This window comes from Myxocyprinus asiaticus, chromosome 27 (genome assembly GCF_019703515.2).
Source record: "Myxocyprinus asiaticus isolate MX2 ecotype Aquarium Trade chromosome 27, UBuf_Myxa_2, whole genome shotgun sequence".
Classification (NCBI taxonomy): domain Eukaryota; kingdom Metazoa; phylum Chordata; class Actinopteri; order Cypriniformes; family Catostomidae; genus Myxocyprinus; species Myxocyprinus asiaticus.
Window position 1 is genome coordinate 36,105,226 of NC_059370.1, and position 22,440 is coordinate 36,127,665.

Genomic DNA, 22,440 nt, shown 5'->3' on the forward strand with positions numbered 1-22,440 from the left:
AGTTTAACATAAGGCCATTCCTTCAAAGATATGTTTGTATATAAATCAGACATGGTAATTGTTTAGGGGATTTATGCAAATGAAATGTTAAATTAAACAGTTAAATTAAAAAGTTTAAAAAAATTTTTTTAAAGTCTTCACTTTTAATTTGTGTTCAAATATACTATCTTTACAAAAAGATGTAAATATATTTGATGTTATGATTTGCATTGTACATTGAAACAGGATTTGTGAAAATGTTATTACACACCCTTTATATGATGAATGTATGTGATTTGGTATAGATGATGTATATAGATGTGTTACATATTATGTTTCTTATGGATCTTATATTTGTTCAGCACAATGTATGTTGGTGTAGTTTGATCAGGTGACTTATTATGTGATATCATGTCATCTATACTATTTCAGATTTGTGAATGTGTTTTTAGTCTGATGAGGAGCAGGATGCTCAAATGTCACTACTTATCTATGAAAAATCCTGCTCATGGTTGCTTTGCAGGTGTGCGTTTCCTTTTTTTCTGCTTTGGATTATTGCTTCTTGTATTCTGCACACTAATATCCCTTAACTTGGATGTACGTGCCTTTTTTTGTACTTTTTGGCAGTACAACAAATACTACCTTGATGTATAAATATTTTACAATTTAATTAATAGCCTATATCATTACTTTTTCACATCATAGTAATGAGAATTAGATTTGTTTCACATTACAGTACTGACATTTAAGGGGACATGTGTATAACTGTCATGAAAACAATGTCTCAACACAACAAAAAAAAAGTCTTAATGGTCCAAAAATATTATTTATTTCATTTGATTTTGGGGTGAAAAATGATTTCGACATGTGTTTCACAGGTTTTGTGTAGATTCACCCACTAATACCAATGCAAACAGAAAGGTTATGCTGCAAGCTAAAACATTCCAAAGAAGTATCAAGATAGAGCTAGAGATGTCTTTATTTGATGGATTTTTGTTCTCTAGCCTCATTTCTAACCATCCATTATTAGGTACAGAACAATTCACCTGCTTGATTTTTTCCATCTTCCCTCTAAATGTTTGATTTGCAAGTCATTTACATGCACAATTTCTCTTTGGTCAAATTCACACATTTTATAAAGGTATAGCAAACATTCTCAGTGAAAAAAGCTCAAGCAATTAACGTTGAAGCCATAGAGCTTGAGAGAGAGAGATACCGAGAGAAAGATGTCAGCTCTATACCTTCTAATAGTGCCGCTGTATTTCAGTTTTAGCAATACGACAAGGTTGAAACATGTGTTTCAGTGTCACATGCCTCTAACAGCAGACAGATTAATTCTGACAAGCTCACCCAAACACAAAAGGTCTGGCCTCCCTATCATCAGAGATCTATTCTCTCCTTCCCCCCCAGTATCAGTGTCAGAAGAAGCCTTTTGTCATAATGGCAGGAACATGGCCCTGAACATAAAACACCCTCCGTAAAGAGCGTCCGGAAGAAAGTTTGTCAGCTTAATCAGCAGTAATACATCAGCGCCGGTCAGCAGAGCCTTCACAGCACTCCTAATAGAGTTCTGAGCAGAAGGAAGGGGGATGCTGACAGTACTGTGAGGTGGATGAAACATCATACAATTGCATTTGCAATAAGAGCTTCCTGTTTCTAAAACAGAAAGAAATTTGAGCATCCTGTCATTCTTTTGGAACACATTAGGCAAGTACTGATTGGATGTATACAGTCCATGATTTTGCCAAGTAAGACTTGTTTCTGTATTTTTTGTTGTTCTTGTAACAATATTCCTGTAAAAAAAAATACAGAATCCTAACCCTTACCCCTAACCCCAACCCTAACCATTAACTACCCCTAAAATCAGAGGTAAATGATTGGTTGATAAGAATGGTGTGCATTCTTAAATGCGGCATTCCATTTGGAAAGTCGAATTTCCAACTTCCAACTTTCCTCTAGGAAAAGTACTGCCACTTGAAGTCGGATTTCCAGCTTGGAAACTTGTGGTGAAATCTGAACTCTGCATCAATGAGTCAAAGTTCCCACATTACGTGACAGTTAAACCTGTTAAGCAGAGACGGGTTTATAGAACATGGTAAATTATCCTCTCTGTTGCCAATCGTATACCTGCAAAACAGATGCTAGCTTTGCATAGCACCATATATCCTCAATCCACAATTTGGTTGGCAGAAAACTTCTTTGTTGACAATCGAACACCTGCAATGCTGAAGGTAAGATTGCCATTTTGTTTCTTTATTCATCATCTTCCGAGTGCCAAGCAATGAAACACCTTTATAGTCAAAAATTGGAGATATCAGGTAGAAATATTCCCACATACAAATTTGAATGGAACACAACACTGCATACGTTTTAATCCTACCCTTAATGTGATTGGTTAAAAGAATGTTGTTCCAGGACCAACAAGGATATGGGTAAAATCACAGCCACTGATATATTACTCAACTGAAATGAGAGGCAAACACAGATCAGTACCGGAAATCAGAAGAACCATAATACAGTAGCTGATCCATAAGCACATATTATTGAGTGGTAACCATAAACCCAGCAAACATAGCCATCTCTATAAACTAAACTCAGATATAGAAGGTACAGTATGCAGTGCTTGACTGTTGACAAACATCCCTTGATCAGATATCCCACCTAAAGCCACACGGGCAGCAGAAGCATCATAGTTGATCCAAAAAGATACCCAGGATAGGATGGTGATCAGGATGGAGGGCATGTAGGTCTGCAGGATGAAGTAACCAATGTTCCTCTTCAGTTTAAAACTGAGGGACAGACGTGGATAGGAACCTGGTCCAAAAAAACAAAACAAAATATATTTTTGGGTCATGCACTATAGTAAAAACACAAATATATATATATTTTCTGGCTGAACAGGTAGGAATAATAAGTATGCAGTATGTGATGGTGCAGTGTGGGTATAGTCAGCCCTCCAGACCGCATGACTTTATCTGTTCCTGAAAGGCTGACCAGTGATGATAATAAGGCTGGAGAAAAACACAAATTATCTGCACTTACTCATGTAGCTACTTATCACACATCGCTTGAAGGTTTGGCGAAAGGACAGTGTAACATTGTCTGTAATAACATCAGCACCACAGCATTTCATCTAGTGAAGATATTGCAGATAAACTGCAGGGATCAAACTAGGGCTGGGTGGTATGACGGTACATACTCTGTAAAAGAGGTCATGTGCAACTGTTACCTGAAAGATATGTTTTTAATTGATCTAATCCTTAAAAGATTTGTTTTGTTGGTATAACCTAATGTATGTCAGATTGGTTTAGTCATGTTAAATAATATTTTTTATTTACATTTTGATGTTACCATATGCACTTTTTTAAGTTGCCAGACAAACTTTTTTTTACTAAATAGGACTTATTGCTTTATGAGGCCTTTTCTGCATAATTAATACCATGGTAGATATATTTGCACTGCCATTATTGTGCGTTCATGTCATGTCGGAATTATTGTAATTACGAGTTGACAAATTGGAGGTTTTACTAGAAGCTGTTCACGTCCTTGGACCACGTAAATAATTTATTTCTCTGGCACCACTCAAAAAAACAAAAAACAAACAAAACAAATGTCGAGATGGTCAAGTCGGAGCTTTCATAGAATACAGAGTTTACAACTTGTAATTGCGAGTTAATGAAGACGTGAATGTTACATGAATGTACCATTAGTAGACAGGACTTCATAATGTAATTTACATGTGAGAGGGAAAAATCATAGAGTAATGTGAAAATAAAGAACGCAGTGTGCCTCAAGACCATGAAGAACTTGATATGCACAACAAGTTGTTTACAATTTGTTTACGGTTGCTGAGCAATGTCGCAAACTGCAGTATTAATATAGATTGATGTGCAGTCACAGATGTATGTACACTGCCTGACCAAAAAAAAAGTTGCATACTCTAATATTTAGTTGGACCTCTTTTAGCTTTGATTACGGCACGCATTCGTCATGTCATTGATTCGACAACCTTATGCAATGTCACAACATTTATTTCCATCCAGAGTTGCATTAATATTTGGCCGAAATCTTGTATTGATGACGGGAGAGTCGAACCTCTCCGTAAAGTCTTCTCCAGCACATCCCAAAGGCTTTCAATGGGGTTAAGGTCCAGACTCTGTGGTGGCCAATTCATGTGTGAAAATGATTCCTCATGCTCCCTGAACCACCCTTTCAAAATTTGAGCCCGATGAATCTTGGCATTGTCATCCTGGAATACGCCTGTGCCGTCAGGGAAGAAAAATCCATTGATGGGATAACCTGGTCATTCAGTACATTCAGGTAGTCAGCTGACTTCATTTTATTGCCGTATAACGTTGCTGAGCCTAGACCTGACCAATTGAAGAACACTGCCTTAAATCCAAACGGTGACTTTTTTTTTTGGCCAGGCAGTGTATATCAGATATTTTAAATGTGGCTCATCTAGTAAGAATTTCAAGTTGAAACTATTAATTCAATAGTAATATTTTTACAGTTTTGAGTCTTGTGTTTTAAACTCTTTAAAAGTGTTACATAATGTGAAGCTGCTTTTGCCCTGTTATCAGACTTATCATTAATCTTATCTTATCTTTTGGTTTGCTTTGTATCCATCAAGTTCCAAATAGAAAAAGAACCATTAATTTCTTAAGTATTTAATTCACTGGATTATCCAAAAATATGCATTTCTACGTACAGTACATAATGTAGTTATTAATATAAAAAAATAAATGTAATTTCCAGAAAAAATACATATGTCGTGATACGTACCATTACCGCAATATAAAATGACTCATACTTTGAGACAAAATTTTGGCCATACCTCCCACCCCTAAATCAAACATGACTTTTAAACAGATCTACCTAATGCTCCCAAACGTACAACACACACATAGGAGGACAAACTCAACCTGTAGAAAAGACCACGTTCTTGGAGATGAGTTTGTAGTCCACGATGGAGAACTGGGGCAATTCTATCCTCTCCACTCCCGTAACGGCTCCATCTCCCCCTCGCCAGTAGAACTCAATATCATCTGTAGTGTAGCCATCTGTGGAAAATCCAGAACACGTGTGTTACAGCAAACTGACAGAACAGCTTCATACATCTGAGTACATCTCAACAACAGAAGAACAACAGTAGCATCAAATGTGCTCTACATAAAGCCTGGCTGAATTTTGCATTACTGCATCTTTCTGCAGCCAAGCTTTATGAATATTGATGACGACATTTAGATTTCAAAACAAGTAATCATTAAGTTATGTAGGGGGGCACTTGGTTATGAAACAGACACAAATACACATCCGGGAAGGAATCTGTGAAGTGTGTTTGCTTATTCTCCATCCTCACTAAGTTTCCCTATCCATATGTACCAGTTTGTCTGCGTGCAACTTATAATGAGAACCAGTGACCTATTTAGTGTATTGAATAATTGAAGATGAGCTTCTGATTTCAGCATATTCAAAGGAGTTATCTTTGCATGACTTAGCATCCAGGTACAGACTTAAAAGGCCAACAAAGCGTTAGCCCTTATTAATTAATGCTTAAGTTTGCCATTTTTTCTATGTTAAAATATTTTCTCCTATACCCAGCTTAAAGGAACAGTTCACCCAAAACTGAAAATTCTGTAAACATTTACTCACCCTCATGTTGTTTCAAACCTGTATGACTTTCTTTCTTTTGCGGAACACAAAAGAAGATATTTTGAAGAATGTTTCAACTGTTTTTGTCCATACAATTAAAGTCAATAGGGTCCAAAACAACATTGGACCCCACTGACTTTCATTGTATGGACCATTTTTTTTAGGGTGATTAAACGATGACAGAATTTACATTTTTGGGTGAACTATCCCTTTAAAATGTGGAGACAACTAGTAACTACATAAGCCGTTTGTAGATTTATTTCCCCATGTAAACAATTTCTTATTAAGAACTCTATTAAGACTCTTTGGCGCTATCAAAACATTGCTTTATTTGTTTTTTTGTTTGTCCTGACCCGCCCAACACAGCGACAACTGATCATCCAATGGTGTGAGTCTGGGGCAAGACTTTCTTTTTGTCTGACCAACGGAAGATGGGGGGAATGTTCAGGAAATCTGTTTGAAAACAGGTAAAGTTAATGGCAGAGAAACTGAACACTTTAGCTTTAAAGAACCTATAAAATCACATGATGAGTGTAGTTTTCTTTCCAGTGTTGGCGCATTTCCTCTTGAAACAGGAAGTAGAGGTTCATCCCTTTAAAAAAACAACCAATAGCTTTTAGTTTTAGTTTTTCCACCCAAGAAAGTGATTTGTTATTGATATTAGGAGGAAGGGACATTCTCATTGTAGAGACTATTTGATTGGACAAAGTGAGTGCAAGATGAGTCATCAATTTTTATTTTAATCCGTTTTCCCAAAAGCAAAATATTTTTGTTTTACATGTATTTATCTGCTAAAGTTAATTTTGCAACTGTTAGGAATACACTATAATACAGATGACATCAAAGCTAAAAGACATGGACTAAAAAGCCACAAAACTCCAAATTAGAATTCAAATGAATTCAAATTAGAATTCTTAGTGACAAAGATAACAATATGCAGCTTATTCATTTGGTTTAATGGAGCAGAGATCGACCTGAAGTAAATATGACAACTGCAAAAGAGCCTCCGCCATGTAACAATCATAAGATCTGCTTTCTTAGTGTGGGAGCATTTGTAGACCATAACTGCATAAGGTTGTATCGTGTTCACCCCACTGTCTGAAAACACTTTTAAATGGAGAATAGATGTAATGGAGAGAGAGAGAGAGAGAACAAGAAAATGCACAAGTGAAGAGAGAGCTCAGGACACAAGAGAAAACTGCTAGTGGCCTGGGTAGGACTGGTGTTTCACTTTCCATTAAATCTATTATCTCTGTGCTACCACGTCTGATTTTGTCAATTGACTTTCTGATTACTGTCAACAGATCACATCACTCTACTCTGCTCAGAGGGGTTCCGGCTAGTGTGCCCTACTTATTCCCTAAGGGCCTTGAAAGAAACGAGAGAAAAAAGTTTGCTGGATTCCACATCAGATATGACTGACTGAAGTTTCTGCTCTGCTATGCTTTAAAATCTGCTTCTGAATCGCGTCCATTAAAAATGTATCAAGAATGAAGTTCATCAGGGGAAAGTAGGCTTAAGCTTGCGTCTCATTAGCCCGCATGAAATAGCACACGCTGACACAAAGCATTTCTGTTCCAGGACGTTTCATTCCCAGCCCTCTGCTTTTTGATGAGTGCAGATACTCACATTAAATATACGGGGAAAAGGCTCAACTGTGCATACAAGATGAACATACATGGAAGGGTACAGAGACAGAGGCACTTTCCACAAATAGGGTATAAAAACTGAAACTTTTCCTTTCTTATTTAAGAAATGATTATTTAAAAGATGTGTTAAACCCTCAAAAAAATGTTGATTGTCAACCTCAGATAAATATTAAATAAAAATATTTTATGAGCTGTTTTCAATCAAGTTTGCAATTTTTGCAACCCTGTTACCAAACTTTGGAAAATATCTGAATATAGTTTAAAACCATGATTTGTGTGATTTTGTAAATTAACAATTAAGTTTAAAAATAAAAATAAAAATAAATTTTACATAAGTAATAAATATAAATGTATATATAAAATACAAATAGATACATTTTTGAGTATATATATATATATATATATATATATATATTGTTAAATAATTATGTGCATTTGATGTGTTAAAAACTAGATACTTTTCATGCTAGATTTCCGTGGACTCACGAAGATGGTGCTTAAGGTTTGAAGTTTTTCCCGCCTGAGCTGATACTTGTTTGCAACAAACTTTACAGACTGGGTAATCATCAACATCGAGTCTTTAACGTGGGTCTTTAACATAACCAAACTTTATATTATATAATATTATATGCAATATAATACAACCCCAATTCCGAAAAAGTTGGGACAGTATGAAAAATGCTAATAAAAATAAAAAGGATTGATTTGTAAATTATATTTACCCTTTGCTATATTGAAAGCACTATAACTAAACATTATATGATGTTATATCTTGTGAATTTCATTGTTGTTTTGAAAATGTACAGTAATTTCAAATCAGATGATTTTAACACGCTCTAAAAAAGATGAGACGGGTAATTTAAGACTAATAACAATTTGATGAGTTGAAATAACAAGGCGATGTGAAACAGGAGATGTTAAACAGGTGAGGCAATTATGTCATAATACTGTATACTGTATAAGGAGTCTCCAAAAACAGCCTAGTCCTTCAAGAGCAAGGATTGTTCAAGACTTGTCAGTTTGCCAACAGATGCTTCAGCAAATAATCCAGCACTCTGAGAACAATGTTCCCTAAAGACAAAATTGGAAGGATTTTGGGCATTTCACCCTCTACCGTGCACAATATAGTTAAAAGATTCAAGGAATCTGGTCAAATCTCTGTGCGTAAAGGGCAAGACAAAAAACATTTCTGAATGCACGTGATCTCTGATCCCTCAGACATCACTGTCTTAAAAAACAGCATACATCTGTAATGGATATCATGAACATGGCCTTGGGATAACTTTAGTAAACAATTGTTAGTCAACACCACTCGCCGCTGCATCCACAGATGCAAGTTAAGACTTTACTATGTAAAGCAGAAGCCCTACATCAACACTGTCCAGAAGCGCTGCCAACTTCTCTGAGCTCGGTCTCAACTTAGATGGAAAGTAGAACAGTGGAACTGTGTTTTTTGGTCTGAAGAGTCCACATTTCAAAAAGTTTTTGAAAAACAAAGCCGTCGTGTTATCAGGGCCAAAGAGGAAAAGGGCCATCCAAGCTGTTATCAGCATCAGATCCAAAAGCTAGTGTCTGTATGGGCCAGGGGTGTGTCAGTGCCCATGGCATGGGTAACTCGCACATCTGTGAGAACACCATTAATGCAGACAGATATGTACCAATTTTGGAGCAACATTTACTGCAATCCAGCACCGTCTTTTCCAGGGATGTCCCTGCATTTTCCAGCAGGACAACTTCAAACCACATACTGCCCGGATTTCAAGTGAATGGCTGTGTAAGCAGAGAGTGTGGGTGCTAGATTGGCCTGCCTGCAGTCCTGACCTGTCTCCAATTGAGAATGTGTGGCGCATTACGAAGCACACCATACGGCAACGAGGACCCCGTAGAATTGTGCAACTAAAGACCTACATATGGATGAATGCGGGAAAATTCCACTTCCTAAACTTAACAAACTTGTGTGTTCAGTGCCCAAATGCTTAATAAGTGTTATTAGAAGAAATGGTGATGTTTCACAGTGGTAAACACTCGACTGTTCCATCTTTTTTGGAGCGTGTTGCAATCATCTGATTTGAAATTACTGTACATTTAAAAAAAAAAAAACTAAAAAAAAAACTAGGAAATTCACAGGGTAAAACATCATATAATGTGTAGTTGTAGTGCTTTCAATATAGGGTGAATATAATTTACAAATCACTAATTTTTGTTTTTATTAGCATTTTTCATACTGTCCCAACTTTTTCAGAATCGGGGTTGGATATGCAATTTCAAGACATCATATTTATTGATAGAATGAATGGAATTTTTATACTTTTAAAAAGCTAAAATGTGATTAAATGATGAAAAACGAATTATACAATTTGTCAAATTAATATTTTTGTAATTGAAAAAGTTAGAGCGTTCCTTGTTACATTAATAACAGCATTAGCTGAAAGAGAATTTCTTTCATTCTGTTTGTAAACAAAATGGACATTATAACTGAATATACCCAAATTTAGGGTTAGAATCAGAGTCGAATCATATTGTGATGTATCGTGATATATCAAATCGTGACAAGTGTATTGTGATGTACCACGATATATAGTATCGTGACATGTGTATCGCAATACGTATCGTTTTTTGTGAGGTGGCTGGTGATACCCAGCTCAACAAAGCAATGTGTACTCTATTCTTGGAATGATCCAGAAAAAAGAGTGATCAATAAGTAATAAGAGTAGAGGAGATAAAATGAAAAAGAAGAGAAGGAATGAGGAAAAACAGACAGCAATTAATAGATTGAGCAATAGCGAGGGTGAGGAAAAAGAGCACTGCACTATGTATTAGAATGAAAGGAAGCCAGGCCTGACCCTCACTGTTTTTGTGCTGCTTAATGCTTCTGGCAACTTAATGATCAAACGGAGGCAGTCTGTGCCTGAGCATCACATCACAGCACTGTAATCCATGACTCTAGGGACATGATAAAACACTGAGAAGACCTCTCATTCTTCTCCTATGGTGTTCATTTTTTATTACAAGAGAAACTGCAGTACACACAATTATAGGCAATAATGACAAAATAGAAAGAACCATTCATCTTGATAAAGAGGGTGATGATTAGCTTTTGTTATGGCTGTAAATGCATAATTTACCACTGCTGTCAGTAAAAGGCTGAAAAACCAGATCCTCTGTGGTTAATGCTCTGACATCAGACTGGTGTGGGTGATACACTGTTTGTTGTAAAGGGGCGTTCACACAAAGGCAACCAGAAGTGATTAATTTTCAACAAGAGTTGCCGATTACCGGCATCATGAGTGACAGTGACCGTTGGCGATGCAACAAAGTTGAGCAAAGCTCAAGTTTATGCAAATGAGCAGCAATGTGATGTGCGAACCACCAATGGGAGTTCAGAGAGTGACCCGCTGCCTGATACAGTTGGATACAGCTGTCGAGAAGCAATACCTACTCACAACAGCACAGAGACTTGATGAATTCCAGTGATTTAAACATATGTATGAAAGTATGTATGAAAGCCCTTCAACGATGTAGCAGCATGATTCCAACATAATAAGGGCAGTCAGTCAATTAAACATTTTAATAGAACTAATTGCATGATAAGGTCATTAATTAATTACATTAAATGTATTTAATTCAAAGACATTACATAATTGTGGTAGATGAGTTAAGCAATGCATAGATAAAAAGTGGCATTAGAAGTCTATATATTGTTTGTTTTATTACCATTTGTTATTAAACTTTAGCCTAACATTGGCCTAACATTGGTAGGCAATCCATTTTGCGGTGAACATAGGAAGCATTCTTGTATTCCATCTGCAGTAGTTTTTTTATTTGTTGGTCTTTGTACATATCCGTAAAACGGTATGTGTTGGCTTTTTACAATGATGTATCAAGTTACAAGTTTGTTCCATTCTGTTGTGCTCTGACCAGTTGTCAGAGAATGTGTCCTGTGTGAACATAACGTATTCTGTTCTGCCTGTTCTTATAAAGTGTGGTTTGTGTAGTTACATTGCTTGTAGTATTGCTTAATGATAGGAAAATTCCTTATTACTGAATTTACGCACAGGTCAGGTTACACGATAAATATATATATATATATATATATATTTTTTTTTTTTTGAATTATTTTTTTCTAAATTATTTGCACTAAATAAACAAGTTAAATTGACAGGCTCAGAAAAAAATAGATGCATAGATCTGGTAGTGTGAAAGGATGTGGGCCGGGTCAAGAGGGACATTAGGTGGTGCGAGACTTACAGCTCTCGATCTCCAACGTGCAGTTCTGCTCGTCCAGCGGATATCGCCTCAGGTCCATCATACAGGCAGCCGTGGTGGTGATCCTGAATGCAAAGCAAAGACAAGGGACTGTGGGGATTACTGAGGCTTCTCAAGGACAACAGGGACGAAGCAGAGCTAGAACACCCCTCCTCCTCCTCCTCCTCCTCCAACTGCTGCCTCCATCTCTCTCCCCTTATAATCATACCAGTCTCAGATCTACAGCAGAATCTGCCCACACATGGAAAAGGATGGGTAAAAAAGAACAATCTATGGAACTTCCCTGTTATATAAAGATATACTGTAGAGATGAGGTGTAGAAAGATAGATAGAGAGATAGAGTGACAGAGTGACAGACAGATTAGATAGATAGATAGATAGATAGATTCAAGTAATCTTTTCAAATCTCTGTGCGTAAAGGGCCAGATGAAAACCATTTCTGAATGCGTGTAATTTCTGATCCCTCAGACATCACTGTCTTAAAAATCATCATTCATCTATTATGGATATCATGAACATGGGCTTGGGATAACTTTAGTAAACCTTTGTTAGTCAACACCACTCACCGATGCATCCATAGATGCAAGTTAAGACTTTACTGTTTAAAGCAGAAGCCCTACATCATCACTGTCCAGAAGCGCTGCCAACTTCTCTGGGCTCAGTCTCAACTTAGATGGAAAGTAGAACAATGGAACTGTGTTTTTTGGTCTGAAGAGTCCTCATTTTGAAAAACAAAGTCGTCGTGTTATCCGGACCAAAGAGGAAAAGGGCCATCCAAGCTGTTATTAGCATCAGGTCCAAAAGCCAGTGTCTGTATGGGCATGGGTAACTTGCACATCTGTGAGGGCACCATTAATGCAGACAGATATATACAAATTTTGGAGCAACAGATACTGCCATCCAGCACCGTCTTTTGCAGGGACATCCCTGCATTTTCCAGCAGGGCAACTTCAAACCACATACTGCCCGGATTTGAAGTGCATGGCTGTGTAAGCAGAGAGTGTGGGTGCTAGATTAATAGATAGATTGATAGCTAGACAGAGAGACAGACAGACAGACAGTTTAGATAGATTTTTTTGTGTATTTTTCATACTAAATTATTTTTGATCTTCAAACGAGATATAATATAAAACAAAGGCAACCTGAGTAAACACAAAACACAGTTTTCAAATATTTATTTTTTGATTGAAGCAACACCTATATCACCTATGTGAAAAACTAACTGCCCCCTTAAACTTAATAGCTGGTTGTGCCATCTTTAGCAGCAACAACTGCAATCAAACTCTTCTGATAACTGGAGATCAGTCTTTCACATCGCTGTGGTGGAATTTTGGCCCACTCTGCTTTGCAGAACTGCTTTAGTTCAGCCACATTGGAGGGATGTCAAGCATGAACTGCCCGTTTAATGTCCTGCCACAGCATCTCAATCGGGTTCAAGTCAGGACTTTGACTAGGCCACTCCAAATCTTTAATTTTGGTTCTTTTGAGCCATTCAGAGGTGGATTTACTCCTATGCTTTGGATCATTGTCTTGCTGCACAATCCAGTTGCGCTTGAGCTTCAACTCACGGACTGATGACTGGACGTTCTCCTTTAGGATTTTCTGGTAGAGAGCAGAATTCATGTTTCCTTCAATTATTGCAAGTCGTCCTGGCCCTGAAAAGGCAAAGCATCCCCACACCATCACACTACCACCACCATGCTTGACCGTATGTATGATGTTGTTTTTGTGGAATTCTGTGTTTGATTTATGCCAGATGTAACGGGACCCCTGTCTTCCAAACAGTTCCACTTTCGACTCATCAGTCCACAGAACATTCTCCCAAAAGCTTTGAGGATAATCAAGGTGTGTTTTGGCAAAATTCAGACAAGCCTTAATGTTCATCAAGATGTTTTTTTGGCAAAATTCAGACAAGCCTTTACGTTCTTCTTGGTTAGAAGTTGTTTTTGCCTCTCCACTCTTCCATGGATGGCAGTTTTGTCCAGTGTCTTTCTGATAGTGGAGTCATGAACAGTAACCTATATTGATGCAAGAGAGGCCTGCAGTTCCTTGGATGCTGTCCTTGGCTTTTTTTGTGACTTCCTGGATGAGTCATCGCTGTGCTCTTGTAGGAATTTTGGAAGGTCGGCCACTTCTGGGAAGGTTCACTACTCTGCCAAGTAAGTTTTCTCGTGGTTCTTTGGAGTCCCAGAGCCATTGAAATAGCTTTATAACCCTATACAGGCTGATGTATTTCAATCACCTTTTTCCTAAGGTGTGTCTAGTCCAACTGAACCCCATTATGAATGCAGTTTTATAGATTTGGGGAATTAGTAACTATATACTTTTTCACACAGGCCCAGTTGGTATTGGATAACTTTTTTGCTTCAATAAATAACATTATCATTTAAAACTGTATTTTTTGTTTACTCAGACTGCCTTTGTTTTATGTTAGATTTTGTTAGAATTTTTGAAAAAATTTAGTAGGAGATATTCACAAAAACAGAAGAAATCAGGATGGGGGCAAACACTTTTTCACAGCACTGTAGATAGATACATAGATAGATAGATGGATAGATGGATAGATGGATAGATGGATAGATATCTATATATAATATGGTTATTTAAATAATATAAATATAAAATGAAAATGCCAAAAATCTTTTTCTAACTATAAAGTACATTTTTATTTTATTTTTTCCTGTAGAAATAATATATAAGACATATAAAACAAGACACTTTTACTTGAGAAGCTTTTAAGTATTGTTTTCAAAGAAATTTTACAACATTTTTAAAAAGGTTTATGCTTAAAACAAGAAATAAAAACTAACTGTCAATGGGGTAAGAAAAGTACATTTGTTTTCTCTTTTAATTAAGTCCATCTTATATCATTTTGCTTTTCTAGTAAATGTATCTTGATGGTAAGATATTTTTGTTGGAAAAAAGGGCAAAAGCATAATTTTTTATTATTATTACTTATTTTTGTTGTTGTTGCCGCAGTGTATAGATTATCATGTTCCTTCTAAATTTTGATTAGGAATTGTTTGTTATCAAAAGATGTGATTTTTTTCAATGCACTGCAAAAAATTATGTTCCTACTGAGTGTTTATTTCTTGTTTTCCAGTAAAAATATCAAGATAAATTTACTTGAGAAGCAAAACGACGTAAGATATTTTGTGTTCTTGACAGAGAACTTTTATGCTTATAACAGGATAACAATTTACCAGTAGGGCAAGAAAAAAACCTGATTCAAAGGGAAAACAAGTTTATTTTTCAAATCCCACTGACAAATATTTTTTTCTTATTTTTGTTGCTTCTCAATTGTTTTTCTTGCTTGAAGGATGTTCTGATATTTTATAGCAGGAAATAATGATTTTTGGCAGTGTGGGAGCCAGTTTAGATGATGTTCACTTCAGAATGACATCATCTTGTGTAGACAACTGTAGACCTTATTAACAGAAGGAAAACAATCTCTCTTTTGTGACTGACTTAGAGACTGAAGTTCAGCACCAGTGCCATTTCCAAAGAAAATTAAAAATTAGTTTTGGAATCTAAAATATAATAGATGTCCCTGAACTTCATGTGAGTAGTTTAAACTTCATCTGGAGAACTGCTTATCTTTAATAATTTAGCTCACAACTCAATTTGAAAACCTGTCACTCAAACTTAAACTACCAATGGATAGGAGTGCAAGTTCTCTACTTTTCTGCCAAGACATTTTTAGCTGGCTTTCCCACTAAATAGGCAGTTACTGGGCCCACAAATTAGACTAACGGTGAGTCAGAATAAAGAGTGTGAGCGCAATCTTTGTTTCTTTTCACCCTTTTATAGTCATAAATCAGCATGCTAAAAACATTGATCCTGCAGAGATTCTTATGGCACCGTTCCATAATCACAATTCCACAGGAAGCGCTGGAAGTCCTAGGAGCTCTGGGAAATCAGGAAATTAGGCCAAGATAGCATAGGTAAAAATAACGGGCTATTTATAGGTCGCTACATCATCAGCAAAAGTCTCTGTACATGTCAGTGTCTAAGAGATGGATAGATTAGGGAGCGATTGGCCTCCATTGTCAATGAGGTTTGGTGTCTCTGAAAGCATGTTGTTGGAAAGCTGTCATGGTGATAATTTCCTCTTATCCTGTCTCTCTCAATTTCATTTAAAGGAACAGTTCACCCAAAAATTGTTGTTCCAAACCTATATGATTTTCTTGTGTGACACATGCAAGTGAAAGTTGACCAGGGGCTGTCAATCTCCAAAAGCACCATAAAAGTAGCACGTATGGCGCATGTGCTATATTCCAAGGATTCTGAAACCATATGATAGCATTTATCATTTTAAGACAATCTTTTCCTCTGCCGCAGCTCTCAAATCTCATTCATGTTTGCACATTTATTTAAATACGATGTATCACAAGTTTGATGTCAATAATGTCATGTCATTGACACTTGTGTGTCAGTGATTGCGATGCGCCAAATTTTTATATGTGTGTATTCAAACTGCATAAATGAGATTTGAGAGCTATGGCAAACAGAAGATTTTCAATGAATAACTACTTCCTCACACAAGACTTGGAACACAGTGCTCAAGTCATATAGGCCAATGGTTTTCAAACTTTTCAATGCCAAGGAGTCCCAAATATGATCGTCCCCTTGCGAAGACCCTCAGCTATTTATTATAATGTATAATACTACGTGACAAAAATAGTAAGCATGATATTATAAAGACAACATGTTTGCAAAATGGAATAATTGACTTTTATATTATTGCACTAAAGACAAAAGAAATTTGTAAATATTATCTAAAGAATATTTACTCTGTATTAAGTTGACTGCATATCTTTTTACTAAACAATATTAGTATAACATTAGATATATTAACCTTTAGCAAAACATTTTCATTTCAAATGTATTTGTACAGTGCTTTACACTGTACGAATACAATCACAACACAAGTCAATTATATTCTTGAAAGTATGTTCATTGCAAAGAGGGCAAAATAAACACTTATAAAAACTATATGTAAATTTGTCTGTCAACAGAAAAAAATAATCGCAATTGTGGTGAGCAGGGCGGGGCCAAGTGGCGTCTGGGCAGAGCAAGGCCGGGAAGATAAGTGGTGAATGAGTTCCACCTGTGTGCCACACCGGCGGCGGTGGGAGTATTTAAGGAGAGGAGACAGCGGCAGATGGGAGAGAGAGATGCATGAAGCCTGTCTGTGTGTGTGTGTGTGTGTGTGTGTGTGTGTGTGTGTGTGTGTGTGTGTGTGTGTGTGTGTGTGTGTGTGTGCGTCTTTATGTTCATACGTAGCTGGCTGAAAAGCAGTTCATGCGTGTTTTTGTTTTGTTATCCACTGAAAAGTGTTTATTAAATGTCTACATGTTTGTCAAGCTGGTCCCAGCTTCCTCCTTTTCCATCCTTGAATTGTTACAACGATTAACCTCATGATTTAAGACATTTTTTGCACTATTTTTCGGGGACCTCCTAGCACCCCCTTGCGGCCAACTAGGGGTCTGTAAGTTTGAAAACCCCTGGTATCTACTAGTGAACTTTTGTTCTTTTGTCAATATGACAGCTTTACAGACCTTGCCCATCATTCACTTCCATTGTATGGATAAGAGCGGCATAAAAATCCTGCCTAACATCTCCAAAGTAATACGAAAATCAAAGCCGTTTGGAACAACATGAGGGTGAGTAAATGTTAACAGAATTTACATTTCTGGGTAAACTATTCCTTTAACATGACCAAGGGGCCATTCAGACTGAACGTGTTAAAAAAAGCAAAACGCAGCCCAACCAACACAACAGAACACTGGTGCCTCGAGACACGTTAAAAGTTGACCTTTTTAACCTGACACAGCATCTAAAAAAACGTGGTGCTCCAGCACAAGGCTCTGAAAAAAAAGTGAGACATGGCGCAACGGTCAAAGACGTTCGTCTAGCACATGTTTACATAGAAAAACTATGGAAAAACAGTGCAGATGGATGCAAATACACATTCGATGTGAACGGCCCCTAATTCTCTCTTAGTTTCTCTCATCCTTGCCCTCTCTCTCTTTCTCCTTCTCTTTCACTTTCCACCTATTAACCGCAGAAGGAAGCTAGAACTGACCCTCACTGGTTTAGTGCTGCTTAACGCCTTTGGCAGCTTGTATAAGCTTGAAAAGGAGTTGAGGAATAAAAGTCAGAGCTGTTTACTCTCAGCACTGTTAGACTGCTACATCCCTGCACTGACCTCACCAACACAGTGGCCTTCTCCTCTACACTGCTCTGAATTTCAGTAAAACACACTAGACTTCTATTTATCCATCTATCAGTGTCTGGCTGCAATGCTGTGGTTTCCACAAGCATTGGACAGGTTTGGGTAAAGGGTTGGGTTGAGAGCAGACCCCAAGGCACAGTATGTACCTTTATTTTAAATGACCTTGTTTACAGAGACTCGTGTTGCACACGCCACGCAGGGGTTCTGACTAAATTACATTATAAGGGGTGAAAAGAGGTCCCATGGTAGCACATTGTCTCAAAGTCTTTATCTCAGTGCTGGATCAAGTTTTGGATTTCAGACACTGAACTGCAAGTAAGTAATTTTAAAGGGGAGGTACTGCATGTGAACAGGCCAAAAATACAATAAATTACTTCCCTTTAATCAAAATGAAACTTAGTTTGTCATATTAAAATATACATGAAAACAAGAACCTTTCGCATTGTGACATTGTGTGTAGAGTCAATTATATGTAAGGTTATATTAGGTTGATTTCTCGAAAAGCTTAAACACTGGGACTCTGTGGCACTATGGTTTGCCTGGGCATTGGACCAGTATTGACAGATTTATGGGAGTGCATGGGAAACCAAATGACACTAGTTGTGCTATAATACAATGTTTGCAATGTTTACAAAGTGTATGCAAATGAACAAGTCCCTTTTGACCCTTTATTAAGATAAAACTGAATATTATGTCAACCACCTGAGCAAAATGTCACTATAGGAAAATGGCCTTTGAAACATGCTGATCAATGCTAATCTAATAGGCAAAGCTGCTGTCAATTAAAATCATAAAACTAAATGTTCATGAGTCCTGTTGTCTATTATTTTTTTATATTATTATTGCTATTTAAAGTGTGATAGTTGAAGTTCTAGGGATAGTGCACCCAAAAATGAACATTTTCTCATCATTTACCCTCATGCCATCCCAGATGTGTATGAATTTCTTTTTTCAGCAGAACACAAACAAAGATTTTTAGAAGATTATCTCAGCTCTGTAGGTCCATACAATGTAAGTGAATGGTGATCAGACCTTTGTAACTCCAAAAAAAAAAAAAAAAAATCACATAAAGGAAACATACAAGTAATCCATAAGTCTCCAGTGGTTGAATCCATATCTTCAGAAGCGATATAATAGGTGTGGGTGAGAAACAGATCAAAATGTAAGTACTTTTTTATTCTAAATCTCCACTATTTACATCTGAAAGTGAAAGTTAAAGTGGAGATTTAGAGTAAAAAGGACTTAAATATTGTTCTGTTTCTCAACCACACCTACAGTGCATCCGGAAAGTATTCACAGCGCTTCACTTTTTCCACATTTTGTTATGTTACAGCCTTATTCCAAAATGGATTAAATTCATTATTTTCCTCAAAATTCTACAAACAATACCCCATATTGACAACGTGAAAGAAGTTTGTTTGAAATCTTTCCAAGACTGTGTTGATAAACATCATCAACACAGTTTATTGGTGACTATAGTGAGTGCTGTGCTCGTGGAAGCAGCGGCGGGTGGCGGTGCAGGCTGTGCAGCAATCTGATCCATTTGGAAAGACAGTGTTCCCTTAGGAAGTCTCGATTCCATAAAAAAAATTTCTCTCCACAAATTCAAACCAAACTGAACTAGCAACAAAGTAGCTTAACTAGTAACTTGCAACAGAGTATACGGTGAAATCACACAAAATTGTCAGAGCGGTTTGGCTAAACTTCACCTGTTTTCGAACTTGTGTAGATGCATAAAAACCTTGGAATATTCCACTACAACCTGATCTGAGGGGAAAGGGGGTTGATTGCATTGATGGTGCTGAAAATAACAGCAATATCAATCAAATCTGTGTTGTAACAGTGATATTTAAAATTTCAGCACATGTTATTTAGAATTTATGATAATATCAAAGCATATTATTTGTATTTTTAGATGCCTACCTTTGCCTAGTGCTAAGCCCGCCCCTGACAATACCTGCAGTCAATAATGGGCAGTAGCTTCGCAACAAATAGCAAAGCTATTAGCTTAACTACATTTCTTAGTAGCAAGACGCTAGTTTTAAATCAAGTAGCATTTCAGTAGCAAAGCTATATTTTTGACAAGGTAGCACTGACAAAAGCTACACCGCTACATCATGCCTTGTACCCGGTGTTTATTAATGGCAGTTTTGAATCAGAACTAAAGATGAATTACTCATTTGAATCAGTTCTTTACAATGAATTGGTCACATGTGATAGGAAAGCAGTCTGAATCGGTTCGCGATTCAATCTGAATGACTCTGCGCTGCTGAATCATTTGGCATGCGCTCTCACTTGTCAACAAGCTCACGGAATATTTTATAACACGGCAAATAAAGATAACGCTGATTGCACTGGATCTACAATCAATCAATGGAAACCAAACCTGCAAATACATCCTATCATTTGCCAGTGATGAAGAAAGTCTTTATTAAGTTCAATACGTGTGCAGCTTGTGAACAACTTCTGCAGGTGAAGAAACTGTCCAAATATAAGTGTATCAAAACACTTATTAGGCTACATGAAACACTTAAAAAAGTACCATGACATTACTAAGATTTTTGGACATGTACCATTACCTGTGAGCACCATGTTAATACATTAGTATATGAATATGGAAATCATATATCAAATTACCATGGTAGTAACATGTCAAGTCATTTTTATTTGTATAGCGCCTTTCACAACACACATCGTTCCAAAGCATCTTTACAGAAGATCAGGCATTAACAGAAGATAAAACTGTAATATCTATAATGTCTTAGAGTCATCATTGTGTAGTTTGATAAAATACGATTGTGAATTGTGTTTAAAAATAAGTAATTAAATAATAATTGTATTTATAACCCCAGTGAGCATGCCGAAGGTGACTGTGGCAAGGAATACAAAACTCCATAAGATGTTGGTTAATGGAGAAAAATAACCTTGGGAGAAACCAGAATCACTGTGGGGGCCAGTTCCGCTCTGGCTAACATCATGAATGTAATGCCAATATTACTTTTGTATAGTGCAAGTCATGGTTTAAAATTATTAAACTAACTAAGTAAGTGTTAAGGGTCAGTGTTTATGGTATTCTTTGAAGTACTTTGAAGCACCATGCAATTACAGAATAGTGCATAAATAGTTGTATATCAAAGTGCCATGGTATTACCATCTGATACCATCAGAAATCACATTATTGCCCAGATATGCTCACACACACACACACACACACACTAGAAATTTGGCCTCTTATCAAAAGCTTCCAGTACATACAGAAATACAACAGCTAGACACAGAACTACAGGATAAGATTAATAGTTTACTGTATGTACGCAGAGTTTTTATACAGAAATGTGCTAATGAAATTACATTTAAATGGGTATGGGTTTGTAAAGGTAGTAGTATAAATATAAAAAATAAAATGTAAAAATAGTGATTTTACATGTTGAACACATGTGTTTGAAGAGGTAGTATAAATATGAAAAATAAAATGTAAAATTTTTGATTTTTCATATCGAACACGTGTTTGTAGAGGTAGTAGTATAAATATGAAAAATTTATTGTAAAAATAGTGATTCTACATGTTGAACACATGAGTTTGCATAGGTAGCATGTTTAAATATGAATTTACAAGTTTGTTTGTTTTATGTGCACATACGTATTGCACGTGCTGTAGACTTGTATGCTGTATTGCACTAAACTGTAATATACTGTACCATGGCTTTGATAAACATCATGTGAATAAGTCTTTTAAGTGCTTTGTCTATGACAGTATGCTCTGTGCAACTGCGGTTGAAAAAAATAAATAAATGTAGCAAGCTACTTTTGGCGTGTAGCTTGTAGTGTAACTTACTACTTTTTCTGAAGTGTAGCTTTTAGCTTAACTGATTTTTCTGTTGAGAAGTTGGTAGCTTAGCTAGCTACATTTTTTGAGTAGCTTGCCCAACACTGCCTGCAGAGAATGACAGCAGTCATTGTAAGTCTGTCACGTTGCTCAATTTCTGTGTACAATTTATTAAAAATTCAATAAAAGTTTAGTTTTTGTCATGTTAATAAGCAGGCCAATGTGAATTTGATTTGTATAAAACAGCAATAAATTAATTTAACTGTTCTAAGCTTGTTTTGGAGGTGTAGCCAACATAAAGAATATGGCATGAATGGCATATTTCACAAATCACTGTCATTGTTATCACGTCTGCTCTAATAAGACCCATTTGTCCCGCAGCTGCTATTAGTAGATTTACTTAACTTAACTAGATTTAAAATGTTCACAAATCACAAAAACTCTTATCACAAAATTGCAAATGACCAGCTATGATCTAACGATGATCTTACGTGAATAAGATCACCATTAAAGGGATGAATGGGTATGAAGGTAAATCAGTAGCAAAACTCGAGAGCTTGCATATTAGGATTTGAGAACTTTGAAATTTGTACTCGTAAGTTGAAACTTACACTTACAGCCCTGATGTGAAAACTTGTAAAATAAAAATTTGAAGTTAAATGTTGGAATCTGCACTCACAGACAATAATTCAAAGCTTGTGTTCTGAATTCACAATTGCAGACAAGTAGTCACAAATGTGTAAAATGGCATTCACATAAATACAACTACACATTAACTTTTGTACTTTAATTTTCGCAGTACAACCACAAATCGGCACTTATAACCT

At 36.5% G+C, this 22,440-nt stretch overlaps 1 protein-coding gene across 3 annotated transcripts in view; it reads right to left on the reverse strand.

Annotated features, from left to right (window-relative positions):
- LOC127418207 (gamma-aminobutyric acid receptor subunit beta-2-like) overlaps positions 1–22,440 on the reverse strand; it is a 60,261-nt gene that overhangs the window by 7,950 nt on the left and 29,871 nt on the right. For all 3 annotated transcript variants that reach the window (XM_051658658.1, XM_051658657.1, XM_051658659.1), the window contains exons 5-7: positions 11,532–11,614; positions 4,905–5,042; positions 2,641–2,793 (exon numbers count right to left, since the gene is read on the reverse strand). In XM_051658658.1, coding sequence (XP_051514618.1) covers positions 2,641–2,793; positions 4,905–5,042; positions 11,532–11,614 — 374 coding nt within the window. The remainder of the gene's footprint in view (positions 1–2,640; positions 2,794–4,904; positions 5,043–11,531; positions 11,615–22,440) is intronic.